The 19835-nt window shown below is 38.9% G+C and overlaps 1 protein-coding gene across 1 annotated transcript; it reads left to right on the top strand.

The window, feature by feature from the left end:
• Positions 1-5759: 5759 nt before the first annotated feature.
• Positions 5760-10156, top strand: LOC115687077 (disease resistance protein RUN1-like). The gene is made up of 4 exons (XM_030612562.2): positions 5760-6269; positions 6902-8000; positions 8145-8435; positions 8534-10156. Exons 1-4 carry the CDS (start codon positions 5776-5778, stop codon positions 10154-10156), a joined length of 3507 nt encoding a protein of 1168 aa, XP_030468422.2. The 5' UTR covers positions 5760-5775.
• The last annotated feature ends 9679 nt before the right edge of the window (positions 10157-19835 follow it).

Raw genomic sequence — 19835 nt, 5'->3', positions numbered from 1 at the left:
TCATTGTGATCCAACAGAGTTTCACTTCCAAGTGGCTGTCCAATTCTTAATCGAGTTTTCCCTGTTTCATGGACATAGGATTAGATTGTCAAAAGGTAGCTCAATCATAAAGTTTTATAAGGTCCCATACTTCCAAGATTACAGATGCCTTGATGTCTAGTTTTTCATTCCTGTTAATCACATTCGGACCTTACAATCCCTATGGAGATGACAGAATTTGCACACCCAACATGATTTAGGCTCTCTTCACTAGGATCGAGTGTTTTGAGAATTCAAATCTTCTCATTTCAGGTCAAGTAAATTAAATTGAGTACAATTTTGGACTCTTACGCTCTTTGTAAAGAGGCAAAGCAAAAATCTGAGAATGAGTTGAGTGTTAGAGTATGGCAAGAAAAAAAAAATTGAATTGAGTGTGGAAAAATGACATAAATGGTTTCTGAACTTTGGTTCAATTTTGAATGTGGCCCCTGAATTTTTAATTTGTTTAATATGGTCCTTGAATTTCGCCTAATAAGCAATGTAGTCTTTGAATTATTGAAAGGATAATATTGAACATTTTCATATAGTTGAAAGATTATATTGAATATGTCTCAAAAGTCTAAAGATCACATTGAACAAAATTTCAGAGATCATATTGCAAAGTAAAAGTTCAGGAACCATATTGCACATTGAATAAAAGTTTATGAACTATTTGTACCATTATCCTAATTGAGGGCAGATGACTTTCATTTCTGGAGCTTGTAATTCTATACCAGCTTCTAGTAGTTGGGTTCTTACGATTAGATCTCTTTTATGAGGATGATGCTGCTCATGCATAGTGGATACAAAAGCTAAAGGAAATTGATTTCACAAGCCGAAATTGCAGTCCGAAGAAGAGAAACTACCAACGTGCCCTTTGTTGCTTGGATGAGTGTCATGAGACCCTAGTTGAGTTTTTTGCTCGCTCCGTTTTCCCCACTTCTTTTTCTTTGTTTCCTCTGTTTTGTTATCATAGTAAGTGTAGCAATTTTAGTCATTCATATGATACTAGACACATGTCTGGATTGAATTTATTAATTTTGTTCATGTTAGAGACGAGCTGAGTGACTAATACAAGGAAATAAGCTTGTCTTGTGCTATTTGACGCTTGTAAACCTATTTAAATATGTTTGTAGACATTAACTAAGTTGATATGTTCCGACCAAAAAAAAAAAAACAAACTAAGTTGATATGTAATTTGTAGCAATGCGGCACACTCACACATTTTGACATGTTATTGTACATATAATAACATCTCCACATAAAGAAACCCGAAGTACCAGTAAATTAGTTCTACCTAACCTATTTATACATGGCAATTCCATTTCTTGAAAATGTTGAACCATTTCACGTTTAGACCACTTGGTAGGTCACTCATTAGTGCCTGGTCCATGATGGTTTTGAGGTGCTTCATAAACTTGATATTCATATAGCTAAGATTGTTTTTCTCGTCATATTTAAAAAATTAATCAACATATCGTGTTGTATCACGTTATTGGATACATACTGAAATTGTGATAAAGCTTACAATATATACATATTCAAGTACTAAAATTATGATAAAGTTTTCTTCATGTTTGCATGAAGTTTTCAGTCACACCCTTACATGGAGCATGGAGAAAATTGCGACATAATTTAGCATTTCGACCATCACCATCATACACTTTTGATCTAACCATTTTCAAGAAAATTTCAATTTAGGTTTTAATTGTGCACATAATTGTTAAAATGGCATAAATAACAAACTTATACATGTTTGTACTGCTTTGGCATCTTATTGAGAGGTTGTTTGTATTTCATGTCATGTTGCAGTTGATGTTGTTTCTTATTTGTTCAATTTTTAAGGCCTAATTTCCTAAAAAACCTCTAACTTCAGGTTCAGTACCAAATTTTTTTTTATCTAAAAAGACCCCAACTTAAAGCCAATCCCAATTTAAAATGTTATTTTGAGACTCCCTCTCGCTTAGGGTTTCTCTCTTTTCCTTGAAGCCACCGCCCACTTTCTGTAGCACATCCCCCTCCCCCTCTCCCTCTTCTTACCTCTATATCTCATCATATTCAAGACTTCTTCATTGATTTCACGAATGACGCGATTGACTTCCTCCATGGAAGTGGTGAGTTTTGTCCAGTGAGCCTAGAAGTTGGAAGTGCGAGCGCCTCGGAAGAATCTGCTTTGATCCGCTCGCTCGCTCCGGCTTTGGGGCTTGCTCTACAGAGTCGAGCACTCCACATGTCTCCGAGGCTTCTTTGCTGCTGCTTTCAGCAATCGGTTTATATGAAAGTGATTTTGTGATCAACTGGCATATTTATTGCAGGTTTTTTCTTCCGAATAATAGATAGATCTAAATTTGGGTGCTCTTCTATTTTGATCTAGTTATAGATTTGGGATTTACAAAGCGTTTTCCGTGCTCTTTCAACCTGTTGATGTTGTTGTCATCCTTATACGGTGATGGTGCTAGGATGCCAAACCTAGGCATGTATTGCCTTTTGGCAAAGCCGTAATTACTGGAGAGGAAAATCTCGCGTGTGCTCTTCACTGATGATGATGCAAGATTCGGCGATCGGCCACTAACTGTGCTTTGATGTTATGATAGACCCGTCTTTGTGGAATGAGTGAGTCTCTGCAAGTTATACCAAGTTGATTTATATTTCAGATTTACTTGCTTTGTGGGACTTGCATCTTTATTTCAAAGTTATGTACCTCTATTTCATGTGAAATGAAAAATTTTCTTTCAACAAAAAAGAAGAAGGTCAAATCCCAACTGTTTTTGATTTATTTTTTGTCTAAAAGAACCAAAAATGCCAAACTTTATGTCAAGTTCCAAATCTGCCTCGAAATTTCTTTTTAAAAAATCACCGACTTTAACTCTAGTACTAAATTTTCGTCGCACTTTTCTTTGTCTAAAAATATTCACCAACTTTCAATCTAGTTTCTAATCTGCCTCCATTAACCATCCGTCCAAAAAATCGCCATTAGTTGTTTGACGTGGCAATTCCACGTTGGTAACAACTCCCCACATAAGCAAGATGACATGGAAAATTATCTTGAAACGAAACTGTTCTTTGATATGAAAATTAGGGATAACTAATGGCAATTTTTGGACAGAGCTAATGGGGACAGATTCGAGACTAAAGTTAAAATTCGAAGTAGATTTGAGGCTGAATCTAAAATTGGGAGTTTTTTTAAGACAACAAAAGTTTAAGACGAACATGAATTTGACTTAAAGTTTGGAGTTTTGTTTAGACAAAAAAGTTCATGGCATATTGGAATTGGAACTATAATTGTGGGTTATTTTGAAGAGGGAAAATTGTCGAAAAAATTCTAAATCTATTGTATTGTTGCCAATTCGGTTCTAAACATTTTAATTTTGTTAATTGAGTCCATCGGTCCAATTTACCATGGAAAGTGCTTACGTGGATACCCAACCAATGCCGGCCGTCCTACGACCACTCTACATGGCTAGACTGGCGTTGACGTGGATGCTGGACACCAAAATGGTGACGTTTTTTTTTTCTTTTCAATGCAGATACGATCAAAACCCTTCTTGCCCCAAATCAAAACATGAAAACGTAGGACATCAAAACGTTCCAAATCAGTTGCTCATCCATCACATTGAGGACTCATCAATCTCGCACAACGCTCGACGACGGCCGCCCGACGCTCAGGAGGAATCGGGGGATTTCCACGAGCAGCTCGCGAGGGCCCTCAATGACAACGACTTGGCGGAGCAGGTGGAGGACAACCTCAATTTGCTTGTATTGTCGGCAATCAATGAACACGACATAAAGGTATGCTTCCTTTTGGACTCTCCCACTTTGCAATGCAGTCTATTTCAGCTCTTGTATACGCAAGTAGAGCTCGATATCTGTAGTTTTGTTTGTGTGAAAATCAATCACGGATGAGGCCGCTTTGATAAATTGACCTCGTGTTATTCCTGATTGTGATACTCTGAACTGAAGCATCTCTAGTATCGCATATAGGATCATTCGGAGTAATATTCAACCCATTTGGCAAAATGTCTCAGTGATGTCAGAATGCATGCTTGCAAGAGAAAGTGAGTTTAAAGAAGGCAATGAAAGATGGTAAGCAGATTATTATTGAGGGAAAACATCTAGACCCAAGCATTTATTTAATGGATGACGAGAACAAATTGTCTGCTGATGATCTAGCAAAGAGCAAACAGTAAAGATGCAAAACCCTTCCTGTTACATCAGATGGTTATACTGCCACTCAAATGGAAAATAATCCTTTAACTATCTGTAGTAGTCATGATAAGAATAGCAATAACTCTCTTGGAAAAGCAAACTTAGAAGAGGTCTATGTTGACCAGTTGCCTTAAAGGTCAGTTTCTCTAGAATAAATGCACCCATCTGAAAAGTCACTGAATGTCAAAATGTCAAGGATGCAGAGGAAAATAAAACTATGATGACTAGGAAAAAAGGCTGGGGCTGAACCAATAATTTTCGTATAGTTTTAAAGATGGCAGAATTTGATCATAAGGCATTACTAGAGGAATGGATCTCAACACGGACATTTAGTGGTAAATGTCTCATTGAGGACAAAAATAGGTTGATGTCTTCATGAATTCGCTATTCTCTTCTTGCGATGACACCTCGCAAGGTTTGATCATAAGCAACGATATGAAATATTTGATTTGAACCATAAATACTCTGCACCACCCCGCGACACTAAGGTCCGAGATTAGCGAGATCGTAATCGCAATCCCACTAAGATGCTAACAGTTAGGATGTCTCTTCACACAAGTTATGTCACAGCTTGCAAATAAAGTCCAAGGTTAGTGAGACCGTCATTGCAACCCCACCAAGATTAAGCCATGTCACCGATTTGTTTTGGTTCGGCCCAAGCCGGTACGGGCCAAGTCTGAATTTGACACAAGTCTCCAAAAAATGCCTTAAATCTGGGAAATGGATGCCCGTTAAACTAAGCTCGATCGAGACTCGGGTTCACTATAAGTGAAATGTTATTTCCTTCTAATTTCTTAAATTTTGAGTCGCGCTAGTTTCTTGCACATTTCTTTAAAACCACGTGAATTGAGTCAGCATATCTCATTCGGATTCGCATGATTGACTGTACAAAATTGCAGATCGTCTCACTCCTCTTGTTCTATACACCCGACGACAACTTTTCGCCCTCATTAGGTGATTTCGAGGTAATCGCCTTTTCGCCCCACCTGTTCTAGAACGCGTCGTGTTCGCATTACCGTACAGGAAAAGAAGAGGAACTGTCCTGGATTTTTCCGACGAATCATGTAGTCCTCTAATTTCATTGACCGATAAGCTCATAAAAAAAAAAAAGAACTGCAATAACAATTGGAAATGATGGAGAAGGATACATGAGCTAATACTTCTAGAGTGGGAAATATCATAATTTTTCTTGATCTAAAATAAAAATGAAAAAGTGGACTCGAACCGAGATTTTCTAACACTGCTTCTAGAGAGAAGCGCGTCCACATATTTTACCGTGATTGCTTCTGGAGATTTGAACCAGTCCGTCCGCTGCGTTCCGCACGGAACGAGACTTCGGAGCAAAAGGCAGCGAAAGTGATCGCTCCCTTGGCTCTGTATAAATATGCATGCAATGAAGTCATGCACGAGAATAGACTAACTTTCTCTTCTTTATTCTTCCTCGTACCGCACAGAGGGAGAAATTCGTCGTTCTTCTTCCTTTCCTGTTTCATCTGCTCCTTTTCTTCTTCTTCCACGTTCACAATGTCGTCTAACAGAAGCCAAACACGGATGCGAACCGTGAAGATTTCCCCGCCTATCAAGCCGACGTCGGGCTACAAGTATGACGTGTTCTTGAGCTTCCGAGGGCCGGACGCTCGCCACACGCTCGCGGATTACCTCTACGAAAGCTTAGTCGATGCTGGTATTAGCGTCTTTAGAGACGATGAAGAGCTTACCGTAGGCGGGAGTATTGGACAGGAGCTCGAGCGAGCGATCGATGACTCGAGGATCTACGTGCCAATCTTCTCAGAAGGCTACGCGTGCAGCGCGTGGTGCCTCCAGGAGCTCGCACACATGGCGAAGCGCCGTAGAGAATCCAGGGGACAAGAAATTGTGCCCATATTCTACGGCGTTAGTCCTTCGGACGTCAGGCTCGGGACGGGGTCGTACGGCCAGGCCCTGCTCAAGCACGAGGGGCGCTACGGCGAGGGGATGGTGCAAGAGTGGAGGGAGACTCTAATGGAAGTCGGACATCTCAGAGGATTGGACGCACGAAACGCACCGTAAGTACAAGAAGAAATTTTAATGGCCATTACACCCTTTTTCTTACTCTCTCTCTCTCTCTCTCTACCAAACTGATTTATATATGGATCCAAATTATGCTTAGAAAGGGCTAATTTGATTGGCAATTTGAAATTCCATAGCACGGTCGATGGTAACGATACCGAATGGCGTTTGGTAAGAGACATTTTAAAGCTTCTTCTGTGTTTTGGACGAATGTGCTTCGTTAGAAATGAACTTTGAGCTGGTCTCAGTCCGCTGTTTTGTGCTAGTTCTGAGATTCAAAAAACAGAAGTACGTATCGAGCCAACACGATCCACTTTGCTAACTATAAACAAGACAAATTCACTTGGAAGATGGTTAACGAATCGCGACACCTTCAGTTGAATAGTTTATATTACCGTCTATTCCCTTATTCTTTTCTCTTAAGAATATGTAGAGACTACAAGAAATTCTTTGAAGGATATATGAATACCCGAGAGAGTGAGAGAGAGAGATGCTGTTAGGGAGTGTTTCCAAGCCGAAGCAGGATTCAAATGTTCGTTCCAGAGGATTCCTAGATATGCTCGTATATATATTGCTGATATAGTTGCTCCTCCTTTCTTCTAAGATGATGATTTATGATGCATGGCAGGCTTGGTAAACTTGTTAGAGATCTTGTTCAAAAGCTTTCTATAAAGCTGAAGAAGAGACAAAAGGTTCTTCCCGATCATTTAGTTGGAATTGATGATCGAGTCAAAGACGTGATGCAGTTGTTGGACTGCTGCTCCCTGGACGTACGATTTCTTATTGTGCACGGGATGGGAGGCATCGGCAAGACAACTCTTGCCAAAGCGGTTTTCAATGAGATATCTCCTCTGTTTGATGGTTGCAGCTTCCTTTCAGATATCCGAGAAACTTCACTAAACGGTGGCATTGTAAGGTTGCAGAACCAACTGTTATCGGATATCCTGAAGAGGTCCATGGATGCCCAAGACATCGATGACGGTGTCAACATGATACGAGAAAGATTTCGCAACAAGAGTGTCCTCATTGTTCTTGACGACGTGGACAAGAGAGAGCAGCTCATGGAACTGACAGGGAACCGTAACTGGCTCGGCCCAGGAAGCAGGATTATTGTCACAACTAGGCATGTGGGTCTTCTGGCAGTGTATAGTGTCCCATTTCTTCCTAAAGAGTATTATCAGATGACGGAGATGAATACTTGCCATGCTCTTCAACTTTTCAGTAAGCATGCCTTTGGAGAAACCCTACCTTCAGATGATCTCGAAACTATTTCCAGTGAAATAGTGACCACTACCGGAGGAAATCCTTTGGCTCTTGAAGCTTTAGGTTCTTTCCTCCGGGGCAAAAGCCTCAAGATATGGGTAGAAACATTGGAGCGTGCAATGAAAGGACCTGATAGGAAAGTCCAAGAGAAGTTAAGGATAAGTTATGAGGCATTAAACTTTGAGGAGAAGCAAATTTTCTTAGATATTGGATGCTTTTTCAACGGCGTAGACAGCACAACTGCAACATATATGTGGAAAGATTGTGGTTTTTTCCCTGAAAGTGGACTTGCTGCTCTCACTGATATGTCTCTGTTGAAGAGAGACCATCACAACATTCTTCAGATGCATGGCCTGATCAGAGATCTTGGAAGGGAAATTGTTCGAGAGGAGAATTATCTGAATGCAGGAAGTCGAAGCAGGTTGTGGGAATCCGAGGAATGCCTTCGTGTACTTCGTGAACTGGTAAGGTTATTGATACGAGTAAAACTGCAATTTCCTTGGTAAAAAGTCACAGAATTCTGGTCTTAGTAAGAGTTCACTGCCTTCTGTGTGCACAAGTTTGTGTGTTTGATGTTGAAGTTCACTGATGCTTGCTATCTTTTCTAGATTGATTACCAGCGAACGAGCAATGTTGAATTACTTAGGTTACAATTCCCTGAGGTACAGACGTTTACTAGTCAAGAATTTGCTGCTCTGCCAAAGCTAAGGTGTCTTCATGTTGAAGGGGTAAACTTCACTGGAGATTATAAGAATGTTTTGAGAGAATTGAGATGGCTATCTTGGGATCGTTGTCCTGCAGACTTTGATGCGACCAATTTCTCTCCAAGCAATCTAGTCGTTCTCAAGCTTTCTCGTAGTGAACTTAGAGATGATTGGCCTGGATGGCACCAAATCACGGTAAGAACAGTTACACAAGCATCTATTTCTACTTTTATTGTTTTATCGAACATGGCTGCAATTGCCCATTCCCTTTCTGATATTCTTGTGAACAACAGGATTCATCTAAGGTGAAATTTCTGGAACTTGAAAAATGCAGCCGCTTAACTAAATTGCCCGACCTCTGTGCCCTCTCGACATTGGAACGGTTGACTATACGAAATTGCCAAAGCTTGGTTAAAATTGATGAATCAATTGGTAAGCTAGTGAACCTGAATTACTTGGAAATTGATGTGTGCAAAGCTCTGAGAGAGTTGCCCGAAGAAGTTGGTTGTCTAAAGGCCTTGAAAGAGCTGATCGTGAGAGGGACAATACTCAGACCTGCTGGTTCGTATCTTCCCCACTCGATTGGTGATCTACAGTCTTTGACAGGCCCAGAGACGGAAAGTGTTGGAATTAGCAAACTTGCACACTCAATTGGAGAGCTAATGGATCTTGAAAGGTTGTGTTTGTCCAGGTGTTACGAGCTAAGAAAGCTTCCAGACTCAATTGGGGGACTGGAATCACTGCTTGAGTTGGATCTGTCTTATACAAAAGTCACAGAATTACCTGATTCGATTGGAAACCTGAGGAAGTTGAAGGTCATAAGGGTAGATCATAGTACTATAAGCAAAATCCTGGCGACTATAGGCATGATGGAGAAGCTAGAAGAATTTCATGCCAAAAACTGCATGAATTTGGAGGGAGATGTTCCTAGTGGAATTGGGACTCTGTCCTTTCTGAAAGTCCTGAACTTATCTCATGCTCGCATCCGATCTTTGCCAACAACAATCAATCAGCTCTCTCATCTCAAGGAACTTCATTTGGACTGTTGCCATGAGCTTATACAAATCCCAGAGCTTCCCGCCAGTTTGATTAACCTGCATGTTAAGTCTCGCTCACTACAGACAGTCCCAAACTTCTCAAACCTGACCAATTTAGTCAATCTAATCGTAGTTGACTACTTTGAGGAATCTCTTTCTAAGCCATTCGAGGCCAATTATATCCGAACACCATACCTGAAGTCAGATGGGAGGTTTTCTCGACTGGAGACGCTGAAACCTGTCCATACAAATGACGTTGCACCACCGACTGAGTTGGCTTCACTTCCTGGTCTGGAGCGACTAGTTTTGTCTTGTTTTGACCTGCAATCCCTCACTCAGGTGCATCCTGACACGCTGCGCGGGAAGGAGCGTATCTGGACGTCATTGGATGAATTATGTTTTCACAATTCTCACTTCACAAATTTGTCAAGTTTAGAGATACGTAAATCGTGGCTGCCACATATTCCAGCCAGTCGGTATGGACAATGGGAGAATCTGAGGGAACTGATCATGTCGAACTGCGTATTTCTGGAGTGTTTATCCTGTCTGTCAGGCTTGAAGAAGCTCAGAGTGTTGCGCCTGTTGAACTGCCCGAAGCTAGTTGAGATCCAAGGTCTCGAAGAACTGGAATCCTTGGAAAGTATAAGGATCAACCAGTGCCGTTCCCTAGTAAGTTTGCCTAATCTCTTGAAGTCGAAGGAGTTGAGGACCATGGAATTTAGATTCTGCAGATCATTAGTGAGTTTGCCTTCTCTATCTCAGGTAGCTTCGGAAGACTGTCATCTAGTAGTTGACGGATGCGATAAGCTAGCCAGCCACAATGGCCCTTGCTGTCTTTACAAAAAGAAACGGAAATTGTTTGACCTTGCTGGAGCCTAGCACGTATGAGCCGGAGGATGGAGGACGCTCGCCTTGCCCTGTTTGCGTATAGTTTCCCCGAGAGTCAGATTTGCTTTGTCCCTGTACTTTCTCTTTCCTTTTTTCCCCAGCTTGTGTACTTCTTTCTTCTCAACTTTCCGGTTAAGCATGCTCTGGAGTTTGGATTAATAGAGGAAGCTCACGTGTGTAAACTGTTGATTTTCTACATTACATGCATAGTTAAAATTAAATATAAATGTAATAGAAAATTAAAACCATACATGTATCTCTAAAGGTGTTATTTGTGCGTTTCAATAAAAAATCGGAACAACATGAGGGGTTAAACGGATTACCTCTCGTAACGTGCCCAAAACGACTTGGTTCGGATGTTCTTCCGTTCAAGCTCCACAACCGTCCAGTGTGCCCAAAACGATTTGGTTCGTATGTTCTTCAATTCGAGTCCCACAACCGTCGGACCTCTAGTTCAGACACACCACCAATCGCACGTCTTGTGGGAAAAAAACTTGGAGGTAATCACCAGTAAAATTGTGCTAGCAATCTCATGGCGACAATTCTCTGCACTCTCGATATTTTAGTCACGGTGCCAAAAGAGTGAAAACGTTTTTAACTCTCACACGCACACATATTGCACAATCACTTACACTCTAATTCAGCAACTATTGCTTATCACTGTAGTATGTGTGATCAGCAATAGTTGCTGATCGTGCGTGGGTGCACACTGCACACAAACAGCAAGGCTGCACATGCACATGGTCAGCAAGTCAGCAACTATTGCTGACCGTTTACACTTTTAATTTATATATACATATATATGTATGTATATATATATATGTATGTATATACAAACATAAGAGTGCACGACCATTTTTGGGCACATTAATATGTGTCCACTTTATGTTTGCATGTGCATCATATGCACGCGCGCCCATGACCAAAAAATAAAATAAGATTAAATCTCATTTAATTTAATTTCAGCCTGATTGATCGATTGCTATGATTGCAAACATATTTGCAATATCATCTCTCTTGTTCAACGTCATCTTGAATTAGTTATGGTGTGCGACATTCCTAAATTCATCACTGAGTTGGTAATAAGACTTGTATTAACACATTAGTACTCCTAAGAGAATTGATTGTCCCAATCAACCTCCAGGTCCTACAAGCCATGATTGACATCTAGCAATATGTCATGGTTACCCAGACAGTGTGAATGCTTTAAGAACATAATGAACCTGTCGGCTTTGACTACAGCGTAATTCAATCGCTCTATCTTACTATGTCCTGATCGAACAAAGCTCATAGAATATTTGTTAAGCCACCAATTTGATCATATGCACAAACCTAATTAACATACATTTATACGAGACATGAATAGTTCATTGTCGGTTACAACCCCAACTGAGGATTTCAATACCATGTCATGATTAGATCGCATAGGACATCATTATTGTACCTTGCATGTAACAAGGAGACAGATTCCATTTGCCAACATGTGTAACTTCGTATATGAATGAATTATGACCATCAAGTACAAAGACGGATCAACGAACCGGTAATATGCGCACCTGTGAACCATAGCCATCCAATACCCAAGTTAACACTGTGCCTTAGGTCTAAGGATTATTTACACAAGACCAAAGCATGAATGATTAGACATTGACCATGCTAAAAGCTTCAATGTTACTAATCGTTATATGCGTGTAACGTTCAATGAATTTGTCAGGTACAAATAACTGTGTTCTAACTCGGGCATCATAATACCCAATAATTCGTGACTCGTCATTCCCTTAAGTATCAAAAACTTAATAGTGAAATTAAGAACACACCGGTCTCAACAGAATTATTAATATCCACTCAATATCCATTGACCGAGAACAGTTTAAAGATTTAGTCTAACTATGAAGCCGTCACACATTAGGTCCAGTCACAACTAATCTTATGGAATCATTCGTATATATAAATAATTCGATATTGAATACGTCCTTGCCATTAAATAAATAATGAAATTGATGGTACAACTTAAATCCCTAACATGTAACTATTACATGGTTACTTTAGGGTATACATCCAACAATCTCCCACTTGCACTAAAGGTAGCTTGTTTGGTACCTCAAACCCATTTTGTCAATGTGTCTTTCAAAAGAAGATTGAGGTAAAGCCTTAGCGAAGGGATTTGCCATGTTTTCCGCTAAGGCAATTTTCTGCAAGGCTGTATCACCTCTCCTAATAATTTCTCTAATGAGATGGAAGCGTCTCTCAATGTGCTTGGACTTTTGATGAGACCTTGGTTCCTTAGCTTGAGCTAACAATGTAATCGATTGCTCAATGGAAGGAACGACTCCAAGTTTAGAAATGAACTTCTTCATCCAAACGGCTTACTTCGCTGCTTCAGAAGTGGTTACATACTATGCCTTAGTGGTGGAATCAGCAATTATGCTTTGTTTGAAACTCTTTCAACTAACTGCTCCACCATTGAGTGTAAAGACAAACCCAGATGTAGACTTACAATCATTAGGATCCGATTGAAAATTGGAATCAATATAAGCTTCAACTTTAAACTCTCCTTCTCCATATATCAAGAATAAATCTTTAGTCCTTCGCAAGTACTTAAGGATATTCTTGACTGTTATCTAGTGCTCTTCCCTTGGATCAGACTGATATTTGGTAGTCATACTTACAGCATGTGCAATATCAGGTCTCATACATAGCATAGCATACATTATACTTTCGCCATCCGCTCTCTTTCTTCAGGAGTGTTAGGACACATCTCCTTGGAAAGACGGATTCCATGCCTAAAAGGGAATAATTCTCTTTTGGAACATTGCATGTTAAAACATGTTAACACTTTGTCTATGTACGTAGACTATGAGAGGCCAATCTATCGTCTCGATCTATCTCTATAGATCTTGATACCTAAAATACAGGTTGCCTCTCCTAAATCTTTCATGGAGAATTTATATTATATAACAAGAATAGTTTGATCGATGATATACATCATTCCCAATCAAAAGTATATCATCGATGTACATAACTAGAAACCCAATTGCGCTCCCACTGACCTTCTTGTATACACAAGGTTCATTCGGGTTTTTTATGAAGCCAAACAATTTGACTACTTTATCAAAACGGATGTTCCAACTTCTGGAGGCTTTTTTAAGTCCATAAATGGATCTCTTAAGCCTACACACCTTCTGACTTTCACAATTAGATTCAAAACCCCGTGGTTGTTCCATATAAATGTCCTCCTCAAGTAAACCATTTAGAAAAGCCGTTTTGACATCCATTTGTAATATCTCATAATCTAGGTGTGCAACTATAGCCAACATAATCCAAATGGATTTTAGCATGGCTACAACTGAGAAAGTTTTGTCATAATCGATTCCTTCTTTTTGACGATATCCTTTCGCCACCAACCGTGCTTTATAAGTTCCAACTTGACCCTTAGTGTTCATCTTCCTCTTGAAGATCCATTTACAATCAATTGGTACAATACCATCAGGCAAGTCAACTAAGGTCCAAACTTCGTTGGAAGACATTGAATCCATTTTGGATTTCATGTCGTCTAGCCATTTACCATAATCGATGTCCGACATCGCCTCTTCATAAGTGTTAGGATCACTAGGTTGATCACCATCATTCACAATGAATAATAGTTCAATATGTTCAACCAAGTGTCTATAACGAGCAGGTGGACGAGATGTTCTCCCACTCCTTCTGAGAGGTTGTGTATCAAAAGCTCCCACTGAATCAGAGATCGGTGTCTGAACTTGATTATTTGGTACTTCATTGTTCTCTTCTTGTAAGACTATTTTCTACCCAGCACCACCTTTCTGGACGAATTGATTTTCTAGAAAAGAAGAATGCCTGCTGATTGAAATTCTTGTTCAAAGTGAAAATAAAAATAGTATCCAAAAGACTCCTTTGGATATTCAATGAAGCGACATTGTTCAGATCTGGCCTCCAATTTTTTTATTTTCATCTTCTTGACGAAAGCTGGATAACTCAAAATCTTACTATGATTAAGACTTGGTTTCGTACTATGCCATATCTCATAGGGCGTAGTTGGAATAGATTTGGACGGCACTCTGTTCAGTAAAAAATCTTAATATGATTAAGACTTGGTTTCCTACTATGCCATATCTCATAGGGCGTAGTTGGAACAGATTTGGACGGCACTCTGTTAAGCAAATATGCAGCTGTCTCGAGAGCATATCCCCAAAGGGATATAGGCAAATCGGTGTAACTCATCATAGATCGTACCATATATAATAAAGTGCGATTTCTTCTTTCAGATACACTATTGTGTTCTAGAGTTCCAGGAGATGTCTATTGTGATAGTCCAGGAATTCAGTACTAAGGTATTCACCTCCTCGATCAGATCAAAGAGCCTTAATACACTTTCCCGTTTGTATCTCAACTTCAGCCCTGAATTCCTTGAACTTTTCAAAAGATATAGATTGATACTTCATTAAGTACAAATAACCATAACGTGACTGATCATCCATGAAGGTAATGAAGTAAGAATAACCACCTCTAGCATTTTCATTAATTGGTCCACATACATATGTATGTATCAATCACAATATGTCAGCAGCTCGCGCACTATGTCTCACAAAGGGAGCTTTGGTCAATTTTCCTAGAAGACATGTCTCACAAGCTGAGTATGGAACATTGATGGATCAATATACCCATCATTACTCAACTTGTTGATTATATTTTCTCCAATATGACCTAATCGGAGATGCCATACATACTTTGGTTTGGACTAACTCTAGGGCGTTTATTAGTTATGGCATTTATATCATTATTATTTTGCTTATTGACATCGGTAATTACATTACCAGACATTGTAATGGTGTAAAAATTATTGGTTAATTAGCCAGAACCAACACATATTCTATTATGATAAATAGAACATACATCTTCAGCAAAAGAAAATTCATAATTCTCTTTACTCAAACAAGGTATAAAGATGATGTTCCTAACCACATTCTCATAATGCAAGCAATTTTTCAAAACCAATACATATGTAGAGGGCAAACATAAACGAAAAGTCTCTATAGCTAACGCAGCAACTCTTGCTCTAATTGCAAATATCAGGACAATCTCATTTTGCCCCAGTATCCTGCTTATTTCTAAATTCTGCAAAGATATACAAATATGTGAGGTTGCAACAAAATCTAGAACCCATAAGCTGGATTCAGTACCAACCATAAGATTAGTTTCAATAAGCATAGACACCATACCTTTGCAATGTTACTCCTTAGGCTTCACCTTCAAGCTTGCGAGGTACTTCTTACAATTCCTCCTCCAATGCCCCTTGACACCACATTAATGGCGTTTCCTTTTTTCAACCTTGGGCTTTGATTGCATAGCAGGTTTCATAGGCCTCTTCCATTTCTTTTTCTTCAAAACAATCTTACTCTTTTAAGAAGAAGCCTTAGCCATAGCCACCACATTTAGCATTGTGTTGTGCATTTCTTTCTCATAAACTACTAGCATGCTATGTAACTCAGCAAGAGTTTTCTCCATCTTATACACGTGGAAGTTTTGGACAAACCCAGAGAAGGAATCGGGTAAATATTGGGGATGATCAAATCCTCAACTAACTCATTATCCATAACAAGATTAAGCTTAGCCAACTCTTTAATGTGCCAGATCTTTTTCAAAGCATGATCATTAACCAATAATCCCTCAGTCATCCTCATACGGTACAATGCCTTAGATATCTCATATCTAGAGGTTCAACCATTCTCATCAAAATATTCTTTTAAGTGCAAGATGATTGACCTAGTATCTTCCATAGTTTCATACTTTTTTTGTAATTCATTATTCATTGAAGCAAGCATGTATGACCTAACTTTTAAGTCATCATCACCTCACTTATCATAAGTGACGCGCTCCTCTTGGGTCCTACCCTCATAAAAGGAGTATGGCATCTTTTGATCAAGCACATACCCAATTTTCTTTGAAATGAGAACAATTCTCAAATTCCTCACCTAGTCAGTGAAATTGGGTCTAGTCAAACAATTCTTGTCAAGTATAGAAGCGAGTGGGTTTGTGGTCATCATTTTTAGAGTAATAATATATCTGTGCAGAAAAAAAATTGTTAGCCGTTGTCTTTCAAAATAACTATTTTATTTTGGCCTTGAAATGAAATAGATCCTCCCACTAAATTTTTTCGAATCCTGTACTCCTTAAGTGGGGATTGGAGTCCCATCGGTCCATAACCCACCTCACCTAATAGTTATTGGTGTTCTATGAACTTAATAAGTGAACCAATTTGTTCAACGCACTATATGCGAGTTCCAATCATAACTTCGACCTCTAGACCATTAAAGTCTCACGTAACAATTATTGACATTATGATCATAGTTAAGTCTAGCCCATCATCTCATGCAAGTATTGAAAACACAAACGATCCCCTCACCTGAAGGTTATTGGAAATCGTTCGACTCCAACCTCACAGCATCACATGCATAATTGAGTGGTCCAATATTATGAATGGAAATTGATCTTTATGTATCCATAGCCGGTCAATCAACCACTGTAATGTTGGACCAAAGCACGACAGTGGAAGGCCATGAGTCCGAAATCCGTTTCGACTTAATATAATTAATAAGGAGGTTTGGGTGGTTATTAATGGTCTCACTTTGCACATTAACCGATTTAACATGCATAACAATATAAACATAATAAATAAATAGCTATCAAATGCATAAATATTTATCCTACATGGTGATCATGGAATTATGGCTCAACGCCTCTCGAGCCAATGAGCCTCATTTAGCCATTTGAACGTTTTAATAATCAAGATTTGCTCTTCACTTCTTCTTGGATCCTTGAACTCTTCACGGACCGGGCCCATAGAGCTTTCCGGCTTAATGGCTCCTCCTCTTGTAACGTTTACGTCAACAATTGATTATACTAAACTATACTAAAAATGTAATACACGAAAAATAAAAGGAATGTCGCAGCCTCCATTTAATAATCACAACCCCAAAACTATCTGTAATCATCATACATTCATCCATACATCAATCATAATGATTAGGGGTTTTTCCATTATCACCACCCTTCCTCGCAAGCCATAAATTCACAATTTAAAGCTTTGGAAGGCACAAATAAAATTCTGCACTGAATCAAATTCATGGCCGAGCAACGTAAGCCGCATCAAGAAATCAAAGCTAGTTAAACAAATTTCATGAGCGTGATTCCAAGCGGTAGTAGTGCTGTCGCCTCTAGATTCACAGTCGTGAATAATTATGCAGAAAACAAGCACAAAATAAAACAAGCTACGGATTTTTGATTCAAAATTGATTTAGTTCCAATTTTTTTTGGCTTAGTTGATCAAATTTATCATATAAATTAATCAATTCCTATAGACCACTTAAGAGCAAGCAATTCTCTTAACAAACATAAATTGGCCATTGGATCGCAAAAATATATATGAACCAAATCAATTAAACGAACGAAAATGCCTAAGGATTGGCTCTGATACCATTATTGATTTTCTACGTAACATGCATAGTTAAAATTAAATATAAACGCAGTGGAAAATTAAAACCATACATGTATCTCCAAAGGCGTTGTTTGTGTGTTTCAATAAAAAAATCGGAACAACATAGGGGATTAAATGGATTACCTCTCGTAGCATGCCCCAAACGACTTGGTTCGGATGTTCTTCCGTTCGAGACTCACAAGCGTCTAGTGTGCCCAAAACGATTTGGTTCGTATATTCTTCAGTTTGAACCTCTAGTTCAAACACACCATCAATCGCACATCTCGCGGAAGAAAAAACTTGCGGGTAATCACCAGTATAATTGTGCTAGCAATTTTATGGCGACAATTCTCTGCACCCTTGATGTTTCAATCATGGCGCCAGAACAGACAAAACGTTTTTTAGTCTTACACGCACACATATCACACAATCACTTACACTCTGTTGGGGCTAACAATACAACCTAGATGGAGGTGAATAGGTTGTTTGAGAACCATGAAAAACATTTACAGAATAAAACAAGTTCAACTTCAAACATTGGTAGAAACAATTTGTAGAAATTAGGTGCGTGCTGCTGTTTGACAAATCGTGATAATAAAGATCAAGTAATGCCAATAGTGAAGAGATAGAAGATTCACAAATAGATATATAGTGGCTCGGCTTTATCCCCAAGCCTACATCCACTTTACGGACTAATAGCCGCAATGCAGGCTGGATTGCACTAGTAATATGCTCAACAAGTTACAATTGGCTAGTGTCGATCCTTTACAAATAATAGATCACACTATAAGGACTCAGCTATTGCACTTACTCTTCTACACTTGATTTTTTTGGGCTTTCGGGATTTGCGCGCTAAGGAGGTATTTCCGTGTAAGGGTCTCTCCCAGACCATATCTCACGTGATAGCGGAAGGTAATTTCTTATTTAATCTAAATTTGTGATTTTGGAGTCGCCACTAGTCATTATTGGTAGGTAGACTAGAAACCTAATCGAGGAACGGGAGAAATACCACGATTCTACGAACCAGAGATTCTGAGTATGGGGACTTGGTTACATTATTGATCCCTAATCGAGATCCCTAACGCCCTTTCGGTACCTAAGAACGATACGATGTCTAACGTGTCATGCAAGTTTCCGAAGCTTACCCACTAATTCTATCTATTCTAATCGCAGGAAGAATCAAACAAGTATTAAATGTACAATCAATGTCAATCAGATCAATCAATCTTAAATGGTCTCTAAAAATGAAAATCAATCAAAACATTCAAATCCTAATGAAGCTCTAGAAGCTTATTCATTTCATGATTTACATTTTTTAGGGTTTTAGGGTTTTTTAGGGGTTATAACCCCTGAATTTGGGATTTTCTAAAAATGTCACTTGGGCAATTCCAAAAATTTAAATCTCACTTTTTATGGTTGGTCACGGTGTTTTTGGACCATTTTGTGAATTTTAAAATTTTTTGAATTTTTTGAATTTTTGATTTTTTTTTGGAGATTTCATTAACCGAGAATTGATTTTTATGATTTTCTGAAAATTTTTATGAATTTTCCAATTTTTCAATTTTTTTATTGATTTTCTAGATTTTTCACATTTTTTATTTGTATTTTCTTAATTTTCTGAATTTTTATGAGAATTTTTGCATTTTTATGAAATTTCTAATTTTTTTATTTTTCTGTGAATTTTTTTTAATTTTTTTAATATTTTTATGAAATTTTTTATTATTTTTATGAAATTTTTCATTTTTTGTTATTATTTATATTATTTTTTTTAAATTTCCTCCGGGAAACGAACCGGACTGGCCCAGTTCAACCCGGTTCGGTTTGACCAAACCGGGCATCGCCAGCGCCGGTCGCCGGTCGTCTCTTCCGGCGAACCCAAAGCCAAAACGGCACCGTTTTGATCATTTTTCATTTAGGCATTTCCTCGAACGGTTGGTGGGCACTATTTCAAGTTCAGTGTTTTCGAGGCCGCCGGTTTAGATCGATCTCCGACGACCTTCCGACGAGTATTTTGCTATTCCGATTGATCCTTTACAAAGTCCACATTACCCATTACCAATTTATCCCAACCGAAGTATCGCCGGACCTTTGCCGGCCGGTGAAAAACCGACTAGAAAAACCAAACCTAACACTAACCTAAAATAACATTTCCAGATTTCAAATCACTATCCTATTCGC

Source organism: Syzygium oleosum, unplaced genomic scaffold (assembly GCF_021117445.2).
Source record: "Syzygium oleosum isolate NSW1041296 unplaced genomic scaffold, Sole_v2.1 Sole_v2.04, whole genome shotgun sequence".
Taxonomy (NCBI): Eukaryota; Viridiplantae; Streptophyta; class Magnoliopsida; order Myrtales; family Myrtaceae; genus Syzygium; species Syzygium oleosum.
Note: the sequence above shows the minus strand (reverse complement) of the source record. Positions and strands in the feature narration are given on the sequence as shown.